At 35.0% G+C, this 17777-nt stretch overlaps 2 protein-coding genes across 2 annotated transcripts in view; both read right to left on the minus strand.

Moving 5' to 3' along the window:
- LOC128217263 (heat shock 70 kDa protein 12B-like) overlaps positions 1–17777 on the minus strand; it is a 241572-nt gene that overhangs the window by 77332 nt on the left and 146463 nt on the right. The window lies entirely within an intron of this gene.
- On the minus strand, positions 6377–9182 carry LOC128216120 (heat shock 70 kDa protein 12A-like). Its single transcript, XM_052922709.1, has 6 exons — positions 9151–9182; positions 8677–8954; positions 8431–8504; positions 7954–8172; positions 7482–7617; positions 6377–7052 (listed from the first exon to the last, which is right to left on the minus strand). The coding sequence occupies exons 1-6, from the start codon at positions 9180–9182 to the stop codon at positions 6418–6420; spliced, it is 1374 nt and encodes a 457-aa protein (XP_052778669.1). The 3' UTR covers positions 6377–6417.

A 17777-nucleotide genomic window follows, 5' to 3' on the forward strand; every position in this document is an offset into this window, starting at 1 on the left:
GTGTGTGATATAATCGATTGAAAACATATCTATTTGCATGATTATTATGCAGTTGTGTACGTTATGTGCATTCATCTTAATAAAAATTGTAACATTCAAACGTTACAGCCTATGTATAGTTTTCGGTTTCGCGCGGCACAAGTCATAAGTTGCGCCCCATACAGTTCGCCACTTTATGTACAATGTTATTAATAATATTGGTTCAGAGAAAGTACACGGTTTAGGAATGGTGATTTTTGTTTGTGGAAGATTGATTATATTAAAAAAAACTCAATAATCACCTCCCTTATTCGTCACTTGGGTGCCAACCGCTCCTTCAGCATCGGCATTACTGTCAGAAATAATCGCACTTTGAATCAGGCAAAATTGTATCCGTATAAAAAATTAAGTAGCCAATACCATGGCTAAATATTTGAAAATATTTCGCATATCATAAAACTGCGTACCGAAAAAAAACCTACTTTTAAAGGGCCCTTTTACACACTGGTGAGTGCGCCGACTAGATAATATGTACCAACGGTTTTCTTGTCATAGCAGCGGTGAAATATCTCCAACTGGGCCTTTACCATTCACATTCATCACATTCAGTGAATTATCTATTGATAATTATTTCATACAGCTCACAGAAGAGTTCTTACTATGTTAATGTAATTATAATGAAATACAAGAAATTAGCTTTTCAACTTTCAATGGACTAAATCAAACGAAATGATCTGAACGACGAAATCAAGTGAGAATACAATGTACAGTCCGGTTCTCATAAACATATGTTAGGCATTTAATACCAGTTGGGCAGTCAGTTTTATAACAAAGTGGCTTCCTTTTAAATGCTAATAAACACTGACCCTGTTAGCCTTTATCAAATGATAAGTTTGGTTGACAAGCATTCTGGACTGTATTAGAACGACATGTATATAAATTGCTCTTAGAGAAGGTCACTATTTTATACATGACTTGCGACAGGCCAAAATAAAGAGACAGAACACACATGGAAAATCAATTATGTGACCATCGATTGTGAAGGTTAACGAAACATAAGAATTGAGGGGATGGACTTTGCTAGAGCACACGTTTTGCAATTGCACACTTAACCAAAGTACTGTAAGAACTACCGAAGACTGTTGGCACGATATTCCCTCTAGAGGTATAATGAAATATGACAACTGTATGGAAAATATGACAATGGTATGGTTAATATGACAATGGTATGGAAAATATGACACTGATATGGAAAATATATTCAGAGCTATTAAAATGTTCCATCATATATGTTGATAAATAACGTTGAAAAATGTCCAAAATAAATTGATACGATTGGTATGAAACGTCCACAACATCTTTAGTTAATAAAGTATCAAAGAACGAAGCGTCAAGTTCCACATTCATTTTCGTTCCGAGTAGTTACGAACTGTTCAAACTCACATACTCCAATGACACATATTTGGCCCGTCGTAAGTCAAGTACATATGATCGAATGAATGGATCGTTATGTGTTTATAAAGCAGTATAAATCACTTCCCAGCAGTACTTTTAGTACTTTGATTGTGATTTAGATTCTATAATAAAGTCGCCACCGTGTAATCGGTATCCCTTACAGGAAAAAATGGTCAACAAAAAGGTTATAAACGCTGGTGTTCTGATATGCTCCATTTGAACACCACTCAGCTCATTAAAGTTGAGTCAATTGTTTGGATGTGTTATAATTTAGATGGTGTTTCGCATTTAATATGAGAAAAGTAGTGCTTTAAATGTAGCAATGATGTATAGGTTCATCATCTGTTTGCTGGAATAGCGTTTTTATACCAAACTCTATATCGTTACAAAGTTCGAGAAAGAGACAAATTTGGGGGAGATCTGTTATCAACTCCCCGAGCAGTTCACAACCGGAGTAGGTTGTGTATACTGAGTGAATGGCTGTCGTCCAGTACATGGGTGAAAAATATCGCATTGTTATTTTGTTGATAACAGGTATTGCCTCTTTAACACGAACAAACACATCAAAGCAGTCTTTGACACACCATTTTTTTTTTCTAAATAAAAGCATATTAGAATATTGAGTTCTTGCAAAAAAGTGGCAAAATCTAGATTTAAAAAGTATTTCGATAAACGCATTTAAACATATCTTGCTGTTGTGTCAAACCATATTTAAACGAAACACTGCCATTCTTCGTGTCCTTTGATATCTACTTTACTCGCATATCTTTCCTCAGCCTTAAATCCGGAAGAGCTAAACTCGCCGTCTAAATTTGGATACTTGTTCGTGTCTTGAGTGAGATAAGCTTTCCCGCCCGTACGGAAACTATGCCTAGTTTGTTTGCACTTTGTGAGGTTCATATCGAAAGAAAAAGGCATATCCACAATCGAAAAACCGGAAATAATACGGCGTTTTAGAAAATAGTTTATCATGGCTGACCAAGTAGATGTTCAAACAACGTGGCTATAAGTTAGACCAACTATAGAATGATGGGCTAACTATTACCACTTATTTGGGAGTGAGTATTATTTTTATGCTTTATTTTTATTGAAATATAAGAATGGCTACAAAGGGCCCTATAGAGGAACTAAATGGAAATGCCTAACACTGATTTCTTTCTTAAAGCGTTTAATATCGCTTTAAGCCATAAAATATATTTTTTGAACTTGAACATTAAATATTGCGATCTGATCTTTTGTCAGCAGTCTTATATCACTGGTTTATATAAAACGTTTCTTTACACGACACATAATAAACAAACGTGTCAAACCAGTCAATCTGTAATAGTGCAGTTTAAAATTGGAATGTCATTAATGATTTTTGTGGATACTTTTCAATGTTATGTATTACCTTTTAAAAATTATTGATGTGAAAATCTCATTCTCTTATTTCTTTAGTATTTCATGTTTTCTATTTCAGTCACTTGCATGTACCCAAAATGCCATTTAAATGAAGATTGACCTTTAATACATGGAATACATGCAAAACAACTGCAATTCTACCCTGGACAGGGAAAAAAAGAAGTTTTTGTTCAGTTCAATACAGCGATGCTTTTTTAATAAATCGAATAGTAATGTTGTTTTAATGGCAACGTTAGCTGGATGCAAACTATGACATTTCGTAGCGTATTTCTACTTGTGTCGAGAAAATGCTGCCATTTAATCCATACATGCTTTAAATCCGCGTGCATGCCATGGACTATGTTCATTTCGACAACTGATTTGTACATTAACTATCTTCTCTGAAACGAGCAAATATAATATATCAAAACAACCTGTTTCTTTGCTGTTCATTCCTGTACACTGGGACTTCTCTACGCGGATTGAATATGGTGTTTATCGCCGGCGGCCTCATCACATTTTTTATATATCCTTACCGCTATTTAAAGAGGTATAACCCCTAAGCTTGCCGGAGATGGCTGATTTGTAACGATTGGCACATTTAGAGAATAAAACCAACAAGATGATAAATTAAGACACACAGTTATTACATAAATATAATGAAGAAAAGACAGAAAAAAATAGTTCGCACTGGAAACAGGACTCGAATAAGGATACTACAAGCCACATCCTTTACACAACACATATAAGCAAATGAAACTTACGAGTTTTATGTGTAATGTTTTGATTTTCTGTTTATCTGTTGGCGGAATTTGTCAACTTTCAAAGGAAATTTGTCATACTTTGAATGTTACTGCTATTGGCAAGGATTGTTGGAACATTCAACTGTCATTTGGGTAGACTGGTTTGGCCAAAAAGTGAAGCTTATTCAATCTGCCGATTTATTTTTGTATTCGTTACTACGAAAGATCCTGGCCAGAGCAGGTGCTGCTGCTTTAAACTGATAATTCTAATGAAGACCATATAACAAACGCATGCAAGTGTATTATGCATTTAGTTGTATTAAACCTCCATCGCATGGATCAGACTGACAACCATGGTATAGACTGGCTACATTGATTATGACAAAATAAATACCAAAATGATAACTTACTAGCGAATCAAGGGGGAGAAGTCTCGCACCTGGTGCACCGCCTCCCCCCTGAAATCGTTTACTTTAAAGTGTACATTTTTGCTTTTTATTTCAAGATTGGAGTAAAAATTAATAAAGAAAGTCCATAATATACACCATAAGGTTACAAAACACTAATTTACGTCGTATCTTGGACCCGCCCATTTAACTTCTTATATCATAATGTCCAAATGTTATGTCATGGTGGTAATGGTATGTACAAGAAGGCATACTTTACAAGTGGAGAACGACAGGTGTAAGGTATGACATATTTTTAATAAAACAATAAAATTAATGTTAAAAGCGCACAATGTAGGTTGATGAAGTTATTTTTGATTTTAATGCATATTCATGTTTAAATCATTTGAGTTAATAATAAAAACAAGAAACCCCTTATAGGTACATATAGTATAAAGTTAACCTTTATAAAAAAGAGCCAAAATATCGCTATTTTTAACTGATCACAATTCCTTTGCCTTTTTTGGATTTCATCGTCAAATATTTACACCTCAACTTTAACTCCTTAATTGAACTGCCTTTCGTCAATTGTGTTTATCAATCGATGAACGCAACATCTTCGGATATGTTCGGATCGCAAATCAAGGCATATCAATATACATGAACATTTTTTATCTTGTTATTGTTTGTATTGTGTCAGCAGGTGCCGTAAAATATAAATAAACATTTTAGAAAGTGTTAAATTATGATATGTTAAATGTAATGTTGTCATAAGTGTTTCAATCTTACTTTTTAAAGTGATCTCAAGTGGTTGATATTTTCCCACGTTATCGTGACGTCATTTAATAAAACGTCTGGGTTACAATAGGGTCATTCTATTTACAGAATGGGTAAGAAATGATTACTGAAAGGGTTTATTTACTGAAATAAAGTAATTTTTAAACAATTCTTGAATGAAATATTGGTGTAAATATAAGTAATGAACTGCGGGATTGATGTCACTATCAGGGATATGAACGCAGTCCGAAGGACTCCACGGGTAGTTTGACCAGACCAATTGCGTTCATATACCCGTTAATGACATCAACCCCGCAATTCATTACTTATATTTATACCAGTTATTCATTATATCATTCAATTATTGTTAAAATATACTTCATTTCATTTAACAAAACCTTTCAGTGATTGATAAACGAAATTGCCGAAAGGCAGTTCATTTAAGGAATGGAAGTTAAGGTGTAAATATCCCTTAAATGAGTTAAACACGTTAATGCATTAAAATTTAAAAAAAAAGTTTTGCATTGACCTAAATTGTGCGCCTTTAGAACCCCCTTTGCAATGATTTCCAGTCGCAATGGTTAAGTTTTCTATGTTGAAGAGATGTAACAAGTATATATTTTTACAGCATTTAAATTTGAAAGGGATATGATACTGCCATTTAGACAAGTGCCAAAATATCAGATGAGGACCATCACATTAGTGGTGTGAAAACATCAGCATGCAGTTAGATATTAATTAGGCGACAGTATGTTCTTGTTTGCATTGTTTTCAAGTTTCAAAGACTTAAACGAATAAATAATATTCGTTTACACGCAAAAGAGACAAAAGAAATAATCGAAATTTACACGCAAGTGTACATCAGGTTTTATAACAGTCAACAGCCTACAATGTTATAAACATAAGTTTATAGAGCATGCAGACATGAAGGAAAACTTCGCAAGTTTGGTTCGATAATGATTATAAGCCAGGACTTCATTTCTTGTAGACTCATTTGAATATAATGAACTCGAAAAGAGGGAAAATACATATATGTGTCATTCTATTTCGCAGGTTTACATCGCAGGTTCTTGGTGCCGGCTGTTGCCTATTTATAACAAATAAGTTTCAAGATATTCTCCTGTACGGTTATTTCTCAAACGCCCAGCAATATTACGTCTTTATTAGTAAATATAACAGGTTTTATAGAAAATCGAGAATAATCACATTTCAATAATATGTTTATGCATTGTGTTCTCAGGTTCACATTGAAAATTCTTGTTGTGCGTTGTATCTTATCTGAGACAATTTAGTTTCAAGATCTGATCTTCTCCGGTCTTTCTCACACGTTTTTTCACCACAAGCTCCGTCCCTCCAAACATAAATGTTGTATCGTTAAGAAGCTCAGAGATAGGGATGTCCCGGGGCAACTCTGTCACCAACTCTCCGAGCAGCTCACAGCCGGGGTCAGTCACGTACACGGGGTTTTCGGCTGTCGTCCGATAGATAGGTGTGCTTGATCTGTATCCTTTAGGTTTGTATTCCTTGGTTATTTGGTGGTCAATTTGAATCTCCTTGTTAACGCGAACGAACACAGAGAAACAGTTTCGGACCCACCATGTTCCGGCGTTTTTATCGAAGTATTTCGTGTCTTCACTGTGAATTTTCTTATCATAAAGCATCTGTACACAAACTCCGTACGTGTATTTCATCACCCTTTATGTGATAATCGCTGGGTTCTGTCCGAACATGACGGACCCTTTCAGAACAGCGAGACCCGCCTCAGCAGGGACAATCAGTCGCTTGTCGAGGATCTCACACCTCAGCTTCTCTTGGACGTACGCGCTCTCCCCGAAACCACCAACCAGCACAACGGTCTGCACTGCTATCAGCTTGGGCTCCTTGAGAAGGTTCTTTACGTGACCAATAAGATTGTCTATAGGACCGTCAAACCAAGTACGAACGATGTCAGGCTCAACTCGCAACTTGTCTCCACCTTTCACAATAACTGAATCGCCATATCCAAGGCTACCTATCCTCTGCTCTAGATTTTGTCCTGTAAACTTCTCGGAAAGCTTCCTAGTGGTTGCAGATATTTTGAACGTAAATTTGTCTTCTGTCTGTACGCTAAACGTACGTTTCTTTGTTTCAAATTCCCTGATGACGTCAAAGTAGTCGGCCATTTCCTCGGTCTTAAGTGAAGTTATAGCCTTCTCTCCAAAAATGTGTTCCAAGAATTTTAGATATTTTGCGTCAACATAGGTGCCACCCCATGGCCCACCGGTCGGCTTATGTATTTCCTTAAGAGTGCCGCCCTGTTCCTTTTCCTGGATAGAAATATCTGCGGTGCCACCTGAAACAGCGCTTTCAATTAAATTAGTGTTATTATTGAATACTTAATATACACTTATAAGAAAGACATGATTCTTCATGTTATTTCCACTGTTTTTATTTTAACTGCGGTGAAATATCAAATTGATATTTAAATGCTCTAATAGTTGTTAGTTCCTATTTTCTCTTAAACTTTAGCATACGCGAAACAAAACACAAAGTACTGTTCGTCGATTTGACTAATCGTTCTTTTTGCATACGTTTGTTTAATACTTCATTCATATTAACAATCAAATACATATGTACCTATGTCTGTTCTTCATGTTTTTTCAGTCAGTCGCCAAACGGTTTATTGTGTGCTCTGATAAATATGACGACTACAAAATTTTGCTAATTTTCAGAACGGATGTGGTAAAAAACTCTCTGCGCTCATGCGGTATTCTTTACTCACCTCCTAGATCAATGACCATATACTGAGTTCCGGTTCCGGCCAGCGCAGCCCTTGTGTCAACATCAAGTGTCTCACACCAGATCGAGGCAGCTTCCGGTTCGAGTGCAAGTGTTACTCGGGTTTCATCGATACCAGTCTGAATTATTCAAATGACATTGACAGCAAATATAAGAAAAAACAGAATTCTTCCTACTACTATGGGGTCTTACTTTTCAAAATTACATCAAACTTATTCTTAGTTTCATCTTTGCCTTATTTAACAAGATTGCTTTCATTATATTATCAACTATTCCTAATGTTCGACACAATAAGTAGGCATTTTTGTGATCTTGTTGGCAGCACAAGATGCTAAGTTTTTTAAAGATTTGTGTGTGTTAAAAGTAACACACGATTAAAAAACACATCATCAATCTAATATTTATATAAGTCATAAGTAAACACTAAACATTAAAGGTTGATAATGTTTTCATACCTCTTTGACAGCCGTTCTCATGAACTCCTTTGCATTGTCATCCCAGATAGCGGGCACCGTGATGACGTAGCAAATGTCCTTTTCTAGCACACCCACCGTCTGGTTTGCTACCGCCTGTAGGAGATGTGTTTGTAGAAACTTGATCGCCATGGAGAATATTGGCAGAGCTTGATGAGAGTTGCCTTCTATGTCCTCAACAGTAGTGGTTCTTGAAAGTGTCTGCAATAAACAATCGCGTTTTATCTTCAACAAATTCCCAAATTATCTTGACTGTGGGGCAGGAAATGTTACGTATAAATACTCGCACAAATTGTTTTTCAATGGAAAACCAAACAAAAAAAACGTATGTGTCGTTTGCTTAGGCGTGAGCGGCGTCGTAATAATAGTAGTAAACCTATCACCTTGGCAATGACTCTTAAAACCGTACAAGATATTCAAATGTATCTTGGTACATATGTACCCAGTGTCAATACTAACAGGTATACACAGGTCCGCAAGAACCGCTTTCATAATTTGTATTCCCCAGCTTCGACTGAAAAACATGACTTGTCCTAAATAAAGAAAAGAATGGGGCTCCAGTTATGATTTTTGAATATGTTACAATCTGTTCCGAAATCTGATCATAAATAATCATAATCAATCAATATTAGCCCGTCAAACATAGTTTGTTTGTATTGTGTACCTTATTGTTGTGTAAAACCATCTTAAAACGCCGGAACAGACGCCATCCATGGTGATTGTCATCTTCTGCTTTATTCGCATAGCTGTCTTCAGCTTGAAATCCAAAAGAGTCAAACTCGCCCTCAGGATTAATAAGCAAGCTTGTTGACGTCTTGAGAGATATCAGATTTCCTGCACCTCCGGAATACCAAGTCTGGTTGGTATGCACTTTTAGCGGGTCATTTCGGAAAGAAAACGCATAGCCACTGTACGTTGTACCAAAGTCGAACGCAGCAACGAGGAGATAGGACTGAGTCTTCGCTGTCGTTGTTCCAGTTGTACTTAAAAAATTAAAATCAAGAACATTTACTTTGAATTTTAATTCAAACTGAATCAGCTCAGAAATTGAACACATTAAATTACTTCCTGGTTCTATATTAATACATTTTAATAGCGCGAAAAGGTATTAACATATCATGTTGTACTTCAGAAGTTTATAACGGAACGAATTTCTGATAATGTAATTAATTGACTTACCTTCTGGAACTTTTACTTTCAACTTTACCCATTTAAAACAAACCTGATTTTAATTTACAGATTTACTATAATTTTATTAATTTGCTGGTTCTAGATAAAACGAAGTACACAGAAAAGTGATTTCGTGCAATATGATTTCCTTCCTGTTCCGAATTATCTAAACTGATAGATTTGAGGTTAAGCATTCTCTGATAAATTAAGGGCTGACATTGAAAGTTTGTCACGATAACAGCTTGTTTTATTACAACTTTTGAATGTTAAATTACATTAGTTTACCCTTCAATACCAATATGTAAGACTGTTATATTCGATCCAACATACTACTGCTTGAATTTGCTTCATTCAAGGACAGTTCGCTATTGATATCATGAAGCTGACCCCCACATCCTACTCCGAACCCCGTTTTGCTACGCGGTGTTAAGAGATACATTTGCATTTTATGGAGTGTTACACGCAAGACGATGACAAACCTTATATGCATAAACTGTACGCAAACATTTACCTTCGTAAACAAATAAATATACAAGTAACTCAGAATGGACGGACATTATCGGAACCTTAATACTACCTTTACGAAGGGTACCCACTCTCTCTTCAGTGTACTTAAAGTGTTTACATTGTTATTAAGGTGCGTGTCTTATCAGACGTTCAACTGCAAATATAAAGAACGCGAATTAACAAACTTGACATGTATCATAAGTATGCTCGATAATGGGCTTATAAAAATAGTGTTACCGCTCTCCTAACTTAAATATAATATGCATGCAATGAATATATCGCCTCAATTCACTCTAGACTTCGTTTGTTTAACTTCGGCAGATTATGAAAGGTAATTCAGATATATACAAACCGACAGAACATCTACTAACAGTATGTTCCCTTTGACCATTTATTGAATGGAGTAAAAGTTGTGCATGCGTTATTTTACGTATAATATAACCACATTAACCAGACGTTGAATAAGTGTTTAACTTTTCGTTCGCTTTTCATCGATTGTCTTCATTACGACGAGAATTGGGTAACGAAATATTACAATGAAAACTACAAGATTAACAAAAACTGCAAGGGCCCAAACGGGCGACACCAGCCCTGAAACACCACAAACAGACAAATAGCTTTATCAATAAATAATGGGATTACCGCATTGGAACGGCTTAAAACACGAGTTCGCTGGAACACGAGTTTTCTGAGGGATATGAACTAGTTAATATGCGCACATTTGTCTAAGCAATTATCAATTAATACAAAACTAAGAATACAATCCTCATCAAAGAACGCATCAACTTGAAAAAATAAAGAATAACGTAAAACTAACTTTAAATGATAACTGTGTTTGCAGTTACTCTACAACCGGGTACAGACATCACCTGCACACAAAAGAATAAAGCCGACGAAAAAGTGACAACTCTACTTAAGATACGATGCAGTCATTCAAACCCTATTGAATAATACAATGAAAGCTAAAGGGACAAGCCAAGAAGTCAACATTTAAAGTAAAACACTGTTTAGAAACACAAGGCTAAGGCCCAAATAGCAGTGACCAATATACATGCACTGAAGACGAACTTAGCCTGTACATACAATATTTTCACGTCATGATGCCTTATATCAAAATTATAGTTGTAGTCGGCGGTGCGCGCGGAATTTTTATTCCAAGGCAGTACATTTTCCTCGACCAACTTAATAGTTGATTTCTCCCTTTATATTCAAATTACGGTTTACGAATTACTTATTTTGAGCAAATGCAAACTTGTGCTTGCGAGCATACACTTTGTTTACAAATTTACAAATTTACAAATTGCAATTACTCCTCTAAGGGTTTACCATGTAGTCATGTAAAGGGATTTGGCATGTTTTTAATTCAGAAGTCATCAGAAAATGTTTATTATAGTTTCGTTTAGTTTTATTTTGGTATGTGAGTATTTTATTTGGGTTGAGTCGCTTTCAACCGTTTGAAGATTTTCGCCTGACTACCATTCTATCTTTATATCATTGAACACTGCACATAGGCCATTTATATACTATGTTTTCCCTCATAGAATTGCTACCGTAATTGCTAACAATAATAATACAATGGAAACTACAGAGATAAGCCTACACTTTACTTATATGACGCATAACCTTTTTCAAAACTTATAGCTTAGGTCTAATAGACACTTAACGAGGGATATACAGCGCATAAAAACTGACAGACCACACACACACGCTGGTGCTGCCGCCTTAGAAAGGTCAGCCAAACAAGAGTTTACCGAGGTTTAATCTAGTTAATGAGCTCTCAACCTCAATTGTCCATTTACATATCAATAATTGCAAAATTTCCATATTAAAGGGACCCACTCATGTTTTTGGACCAAACGTATTTTACTAGTAATGACTCTGAAAACACTTTTTTTTAATTATTCCATTCTTTCGAAATTTCAGGACAAAATACAACTTAATTATAGAATAATATTCTGATTGTGTGGGGATCAAACCCACGTCGGTACAGTCATGGAAATGACGCCTCACCTTTCAGCCACAATGACATTTACAAAAGCTGGTGTATATTTTAACCTCTATCGAATACATTTAAAACGTCACGTGATAATATCCATAAAACAATCACACTTTATTCTTTGGCTGAATTGCGGTCTTCAAAGACAATATTTGAGCCAAAATCAACATATGTTGAAGGGTTCCAGCTGTCAGTTTCTGTGTTTTACACCCCTTATGATTTGCCACACTTTATTTCGTAGTTATTGTATTTCATTCGTAAAAAGTGCATTTTACAACCCATGCGCGAGTCCCTGTCACAATTCAAAATATTTTTGTCGTGTTCTCTTTTATGATGCATACATGAATATTATATATGTTGATGAATATCACACTTTTCAATTGGGGAGATGCTGTCACGTGACATACAACAGAAGTGATATTACTAACTTTTATTTATTTTTGGCTTTATCTTTTTGTAAACCAACTCGCGAGCGTTTCAAGACATGGCGCTAATCCTGTTTATGATATGATGAAAAAAGCCGGAAATGGAATTAACGTCAGTGACGTCATTTTGTGAACATTCTGTATTGGGCGAACTGAATAAAAAGGAATATTTTATGTATTACTTAATGCATATTATTAACAAAAAGTGTTTTGTGTCAGTGTAAAATCGATAAATATTTTACCAAGTGGGCACCAAAAGCTATATTTCACGTTGTCGCTCTTATCTAATGCATATTTTTAAACACCTTCAATGCAGTTACCAAGACTACAGTGCCAAACACGAACACCTATACCTCAACCACAACAAAAGGTAATAAGATGTAAAATATGCTAAGTGCCATTCATTATTATGTCGGATAAAATGAGTAAGTATGTTCAAACTAACGTTTGATTATAAATGCATTTTAACAGAGCGAAATGGTATGAACAAGAATTCACATTTTCCGTAGCATGTTGTATTTCTTTAAACAAATATTTTCTTAAGTTAATAACGGAAAGAAATTCGGTAATTACTTTACTAACATTGTTGAACTTTTACTTTGGACTTTCCCCATTTAAACCAAACCTGATTTATAGCATTTATTTTATAGAAAATAAATAACTTCCTTGTTTGTGATATCACTAAGTACACAGTGATTAATAAATATTGTGCATGCAAACTAGCACATATACATACATCTCAAATTTCAAAACATATGAAACATAATAACCCTGTTTAAAGATTATTTATTATAAAAAAACGACGCTCTTATTTTATCACTTTTTTACTCTGTGATTTAAAAATTGCAGAAGCAAGACCAATAAAGTACTTATTTTTTCATTTTAGTGGGATGTGATCCCACACCGTTAAAGTCAATACAAAAAACGAAAACCGACGCATAAACCATTAGGTCACAAGGACTCAAACAACAGGGATGGATATTATGACTTAACAACAATACATTTATAAAACCGCTGGATAATTTCAATCCACCAATCACGAAACAACGAAATCGGTGAATGCCGTAAGTAACGCTATTGAAAATTGTGGTATTCAAAGACGATATATGAGCAAATATTAAGTGACACTCTAATTAAAAATCAATACATAAACATCAATTTTGACTTATATACCTTGAACTACCTACTAAATAATGCATGTATGGAAAAATATAATTAATGATAACAAGATTGTAACCGTGTATTTAATGGCAGAAATAGCAAAAATATTAAACTGTGGTCTAAAATAGTCCCATAAGGTAGAAGTATCGTGTTTTATGCTCATTTCTTTTAAATTAATCTCGATATCATTTATAAACCATTGTTATCGGCATTAATTCATCCGTTTTGGAATATTAAAACACTAGTATTAATTGTGGTTAATCTAATGTTAACTTACCCAGATATGGCAGCCAAAGAAGCAAGGCACGAGCGCTTGCATCATCCGAAAGCTTATAACAAATATATCCTCGTCCCATCGCAGGCTTGCATATTCTTAAGATGTAAGTATTTCGCAATATCTATTTGCAATCACTGTTTCGAGTTTGATTAACTTGGCGTTGGAGTCACGCCATACTACACATATACCATAAAATCGGGGTTGCGGTGGGGTCAGGCCATTCCCCACTTGCATCATAATATCAGGGTCGTGGTGGTGTCACGTCAAACCACACAAGCATCATAATATCGGAGTTGCGGTGGCGTCAGGCCATACCCCACTTGCATCATAATATGGGGGTTGCGGTGGGGTCAGGTCATATCACACAAACATCATAATATCGTGGTTGCGGTGGGGTCAGGCCATACCCCACTTGCGTCATAATATCTGGGTTGTGGTAGGTTCATGCCATACCACACTTGCATCATAATATCGGGGTTATGGTAGGTTCAGGTCATACCCAACTTGCATCATAATATCGGGGTTGCGGTGGGGTCACGTCATACCCCAATTGCATCATAATATGGGGGATGCGGTGGGGTCAAGTCATACCACACTTGCATCATAATATCGGGGTTGTGGTTGGGTCAGGCCATACTACACAAGCATCATAATATCAGGGTTGTTGTTCGGTCAGGTCAGGCCATACCCCACTTGCATCATAATATGGGGGTTGCGGTGGGGTCAGGTCATATCACACAGGCATCATAATATCGGAGTTGTGGTGGGGTCAGGTCATACTACACAAGCATCATAATATCTAAGTTGCGGTGGGTTCAGGCCATACTATACATGCATCATAATATTGGGGTTGTAGTGGGTTCAAGTCATTCTTCACAAGCATCAAAATATCGGGGTTGTAGTGGGTTCAAGTCATACTTCACAAGCATTATAAAATCGGGGCTGTGTTGGGGTCAGAAAATACTACACATGCATCATAATATTGGGGTTGTGGTGGGGTCAGAAAATACTGCACATGCATCATAATATTGGGGTTTTGGTGGGGTCAGAAAATACTGCACATGCATCATAATATCGGGATTGTGGTTGGGTCAGGACATTCTACACAAGCATCATGATATGGGGGTTGCAGTGGGGTCAGGACACACTACGCTTGCATCGTAATATCGTTGTTGCGGTGGGGTCAGGACATACGTATGTATGGTCATACATATGATAAGTAGACAGCGCTTATTTTGTTGTTGAAACATTGTTTACACGATATATTTATTGAATGGATGCATTTCAAAATGCTACTTGTACAGTCACGTGAACGTGTGGACTACTGTTGTGTGTGCTACCTAATCAAGGTGTACGTAGTGTTATTTTAGAATGACACATACAAAAGTACGAGGAGAGTGTTTAATGAGACTGTCAGAATGTTTCTTAGTTAAATGTGAAATGATTCAACTCAACTGCGACTGAACACGTACCTGTAGCTACTCGTCCACGACATGTTTCGCAACCTCAGTTTATGTTTCATTTGAATGACTATAAATGAGCAATGAAATGATGTCCCCTGTTCAAAACGTTCTTCCATTGCAGATATTCCCAATATTTAGATTTGAGAAACAGTATTATTATTTTAATTGTGTAAAATCGATCACTAAACGTCCAATATGCAGGCGGAATATAAAGATTTAATTAAGTTTAAACATCAGAAGAAAAATAATAATTTTAACATTTCTTTTTTGTAAGGCAGGTACTGTTTGAGAGGATGTTCGGGTGTTGTCCGGAAAGCTTTTTAAATATCGTAGGAGTACTCTTACATCTGTAAACAATCATTAAACCCCAGACAACCCTTTATACTATACTACAAGGTAAGTGTTATTGTACGCAGTATATAAATAATCATACAAAAGTTGAGATTAAATGTGTACATTCTATATGCTTAGGGAAGAATATATTTGAGCTTTTTGAAGAGAACAATACGTTGTTTTGTCCATCAGTGATACACACATAGGATTCTTTTTTTTTCATAAAGTTTTATTTTACATTATTGTTTCAGTTCAATAAAATTGGTCTATTTGATAACGTGATGTAGAAATTCATGTCCACTTGATTGTCCATCTGTCTTTAAGAAATAAAACATAAACTTTACTGAAATGTGATTGAGATGGCAGCTGACCTAAGCAGTCTGTTAATTTTTCACTTCATTTCATTCTCTTGGTTGTTACTGTAAAAATAATGCCTAAAAAAGTAAAAATGCACAAAAAAAGGTAATTTCATATAATTAACTTATATGTAAAAACGTTTCTTGATACACGGGTTCGGGTGAGGGATAATTATGTTGAATTTGATAATAATGAAGGAATATATAACATATTATAGTAAAGAATATATTTAAGATGTAAAATGAAACATTTCGTCAAGTTATTCCATTTTTTTAAATAATTTCAACATTGTAGAAAATGACAGGCAGAAAATTATTGATCATCCCTCATATATAAAGAATGTGATTGTTGAGGTTTATTTGTTTATGATAGGGATATTCATATCGATAGTGTCCGAGGTCCTTTCTGTAACATTTGTAAATAATTGTTTACAATAAATTTATCAAACTGGCCATTTACTATTGATAACATATATTGTCAAAGAAATGTTTTGTTGTGGGAAATCAAATCTATATTTGTATGCATTTCACCCGTTCGCCTCTATGTTATATTTTAGTATGATTTATGCATTGGAATGAGTGAAATAAAGGAAACTTGAATGGACTTGACTTGGTGTTGTTGTTTTTTGGTTTTGCGTTATTTCACTTCCGGTGTCGAAGCATAATGCTCTTTTTGATATATACTGATGTTCCGTGCTAATATAACTTATATATTGTATTATCTTGTATAATTGAAACCCCGCGGGATTTTCTCCATGCTTTTCAAAAGCTGGGGAAAAAACTCGGGAGAACCCCATCTGTGGTCCGAAATTCGCGTTGCAATATAACAATCTTCCAAAATCATTTCGCAAACAAAAATACGCCAAAAACAAACCTAATTTAAACCTTTTAAGCTATAGTATTCAATGGCATCGTAATTAAAGGGTACTTGAGTTTGCTAAATCCGGGATTTGCAAACACAAAGTGTAGGTCGTTTTGACTTGAATAAAGATTTTATTTGAACGTTTGATGATGTTTTATCAGTGTTACAACCATTATTTTCAACACAATTAATTATCAACATATACATCGTTAATGAGTACCTTTAACCACGGTATGTTGATTTTCTACTACCGTCAAGCGCGAGTATAAGGATTTTGGCTTGTACAATTCAATATCTTAATTCAATGACTGTTATTTTTTTTCAATTCTATAAGAACTTTGTAAAATGTGTGTTCTCCCTAATATATGTATGTTTGCTATAAATCAATGACATACATGTAATTAAAATCCAGTTTCGATTTTGAATAAATGCAGCTTTGATAAAGCATATTAGGCTTCTGTGTAACAAATAACCATAAGGTTATAAGCAAACCAATTCTTATTTTGACCCTGACCTTATTTGAAATTTACAGTGACCTTAATAAACAAATCACTTTTAATAAATGTTTGGCCCAGGTCATATATAAGCCAGAAAACAGCAATTAGTCTAGCTAATACAGTCAATGTGAAATTCTCGTGTTAATTAACTCTAAACAAATGTACATAATTCAACAGTTTTCACCAAAATTCTTAAGGGAGGTTCCTCAGAAAAACTACATCATGTTAAATGCCTAAACTTTTCGGTTTTGGGGCGAGAGGGTCTTTAAACGTTTGTGATATTATTTGTTTTATGTTGCATTTTGCGCAATATGTAAACATTACATTAAAATCGTAAAACATGCCGAAGTCATATATATAGTACGTTTCTATTCCAATAAAGATGTTTTCTTTCGGTGGGAGGAAACTCGAAAGCATCATTTAGACATTCTATGATTTATACTGTTTAATAGCTGTCACGTTAAATACTGTTGTGATGTAGACAAAGGAAGTTAAGTGACATATATTGCTAGAAAAAAACAACAGAATATGGAATATAGTGGCGTGATACATTAAACCTTCAATATTCATATCTTTTAGTGTGTTTTTTTAAATGTTCAATAAACATTCCTGTAATATGAATTTGATAATCAATTGAATCTTACAATTAAAAATTACTCAGTTACATCGTCTTAACATGCACTATAATGATTTAACCGTACCTTGTAAATATACTTGGACTTTTTGGATTAATTTCATTTACCTATGATAAAGAGGATT

The sequence above is a fragment of the Mya arenaria genome, chromosome 14, assembly GCF_026914265.1.
Source record: "Mya arenaria isolate MELC-2E11 chromosome 14, ASM2691426v1".
Classification (NCBI taxonomy): domain Eukaryota; kingdom Metazoa; phylum Mollusca; class Bivalvia; order Myida; family Myidae; genus Mya; species Mya arenaria.

Excerpts from the sequence above, each read along its gene's own strand:
- LOC128216120 (XM_052922709.1), bottom strand. The coding sequence starts at position 9,182 with ATGGGTAAAGTTGAAAGTAAAAGTTCCAGAAG. Across the intron at positions 8,955-9,150 it reads GAAAGTAAAAGTTCCAGAAG|TACAACTGGAACAACGACAG; the intron begins GTAAGTCAATTA and ends TAATTTTTTAAG. Across the intron at positions 8,173-8,430 it reads TTGCGGACCTGTGTATACCT|ACACTTTCAAGAACCACTAC; the intron begins GTTAGTATTGAC and ends TGTTTATTGCAG.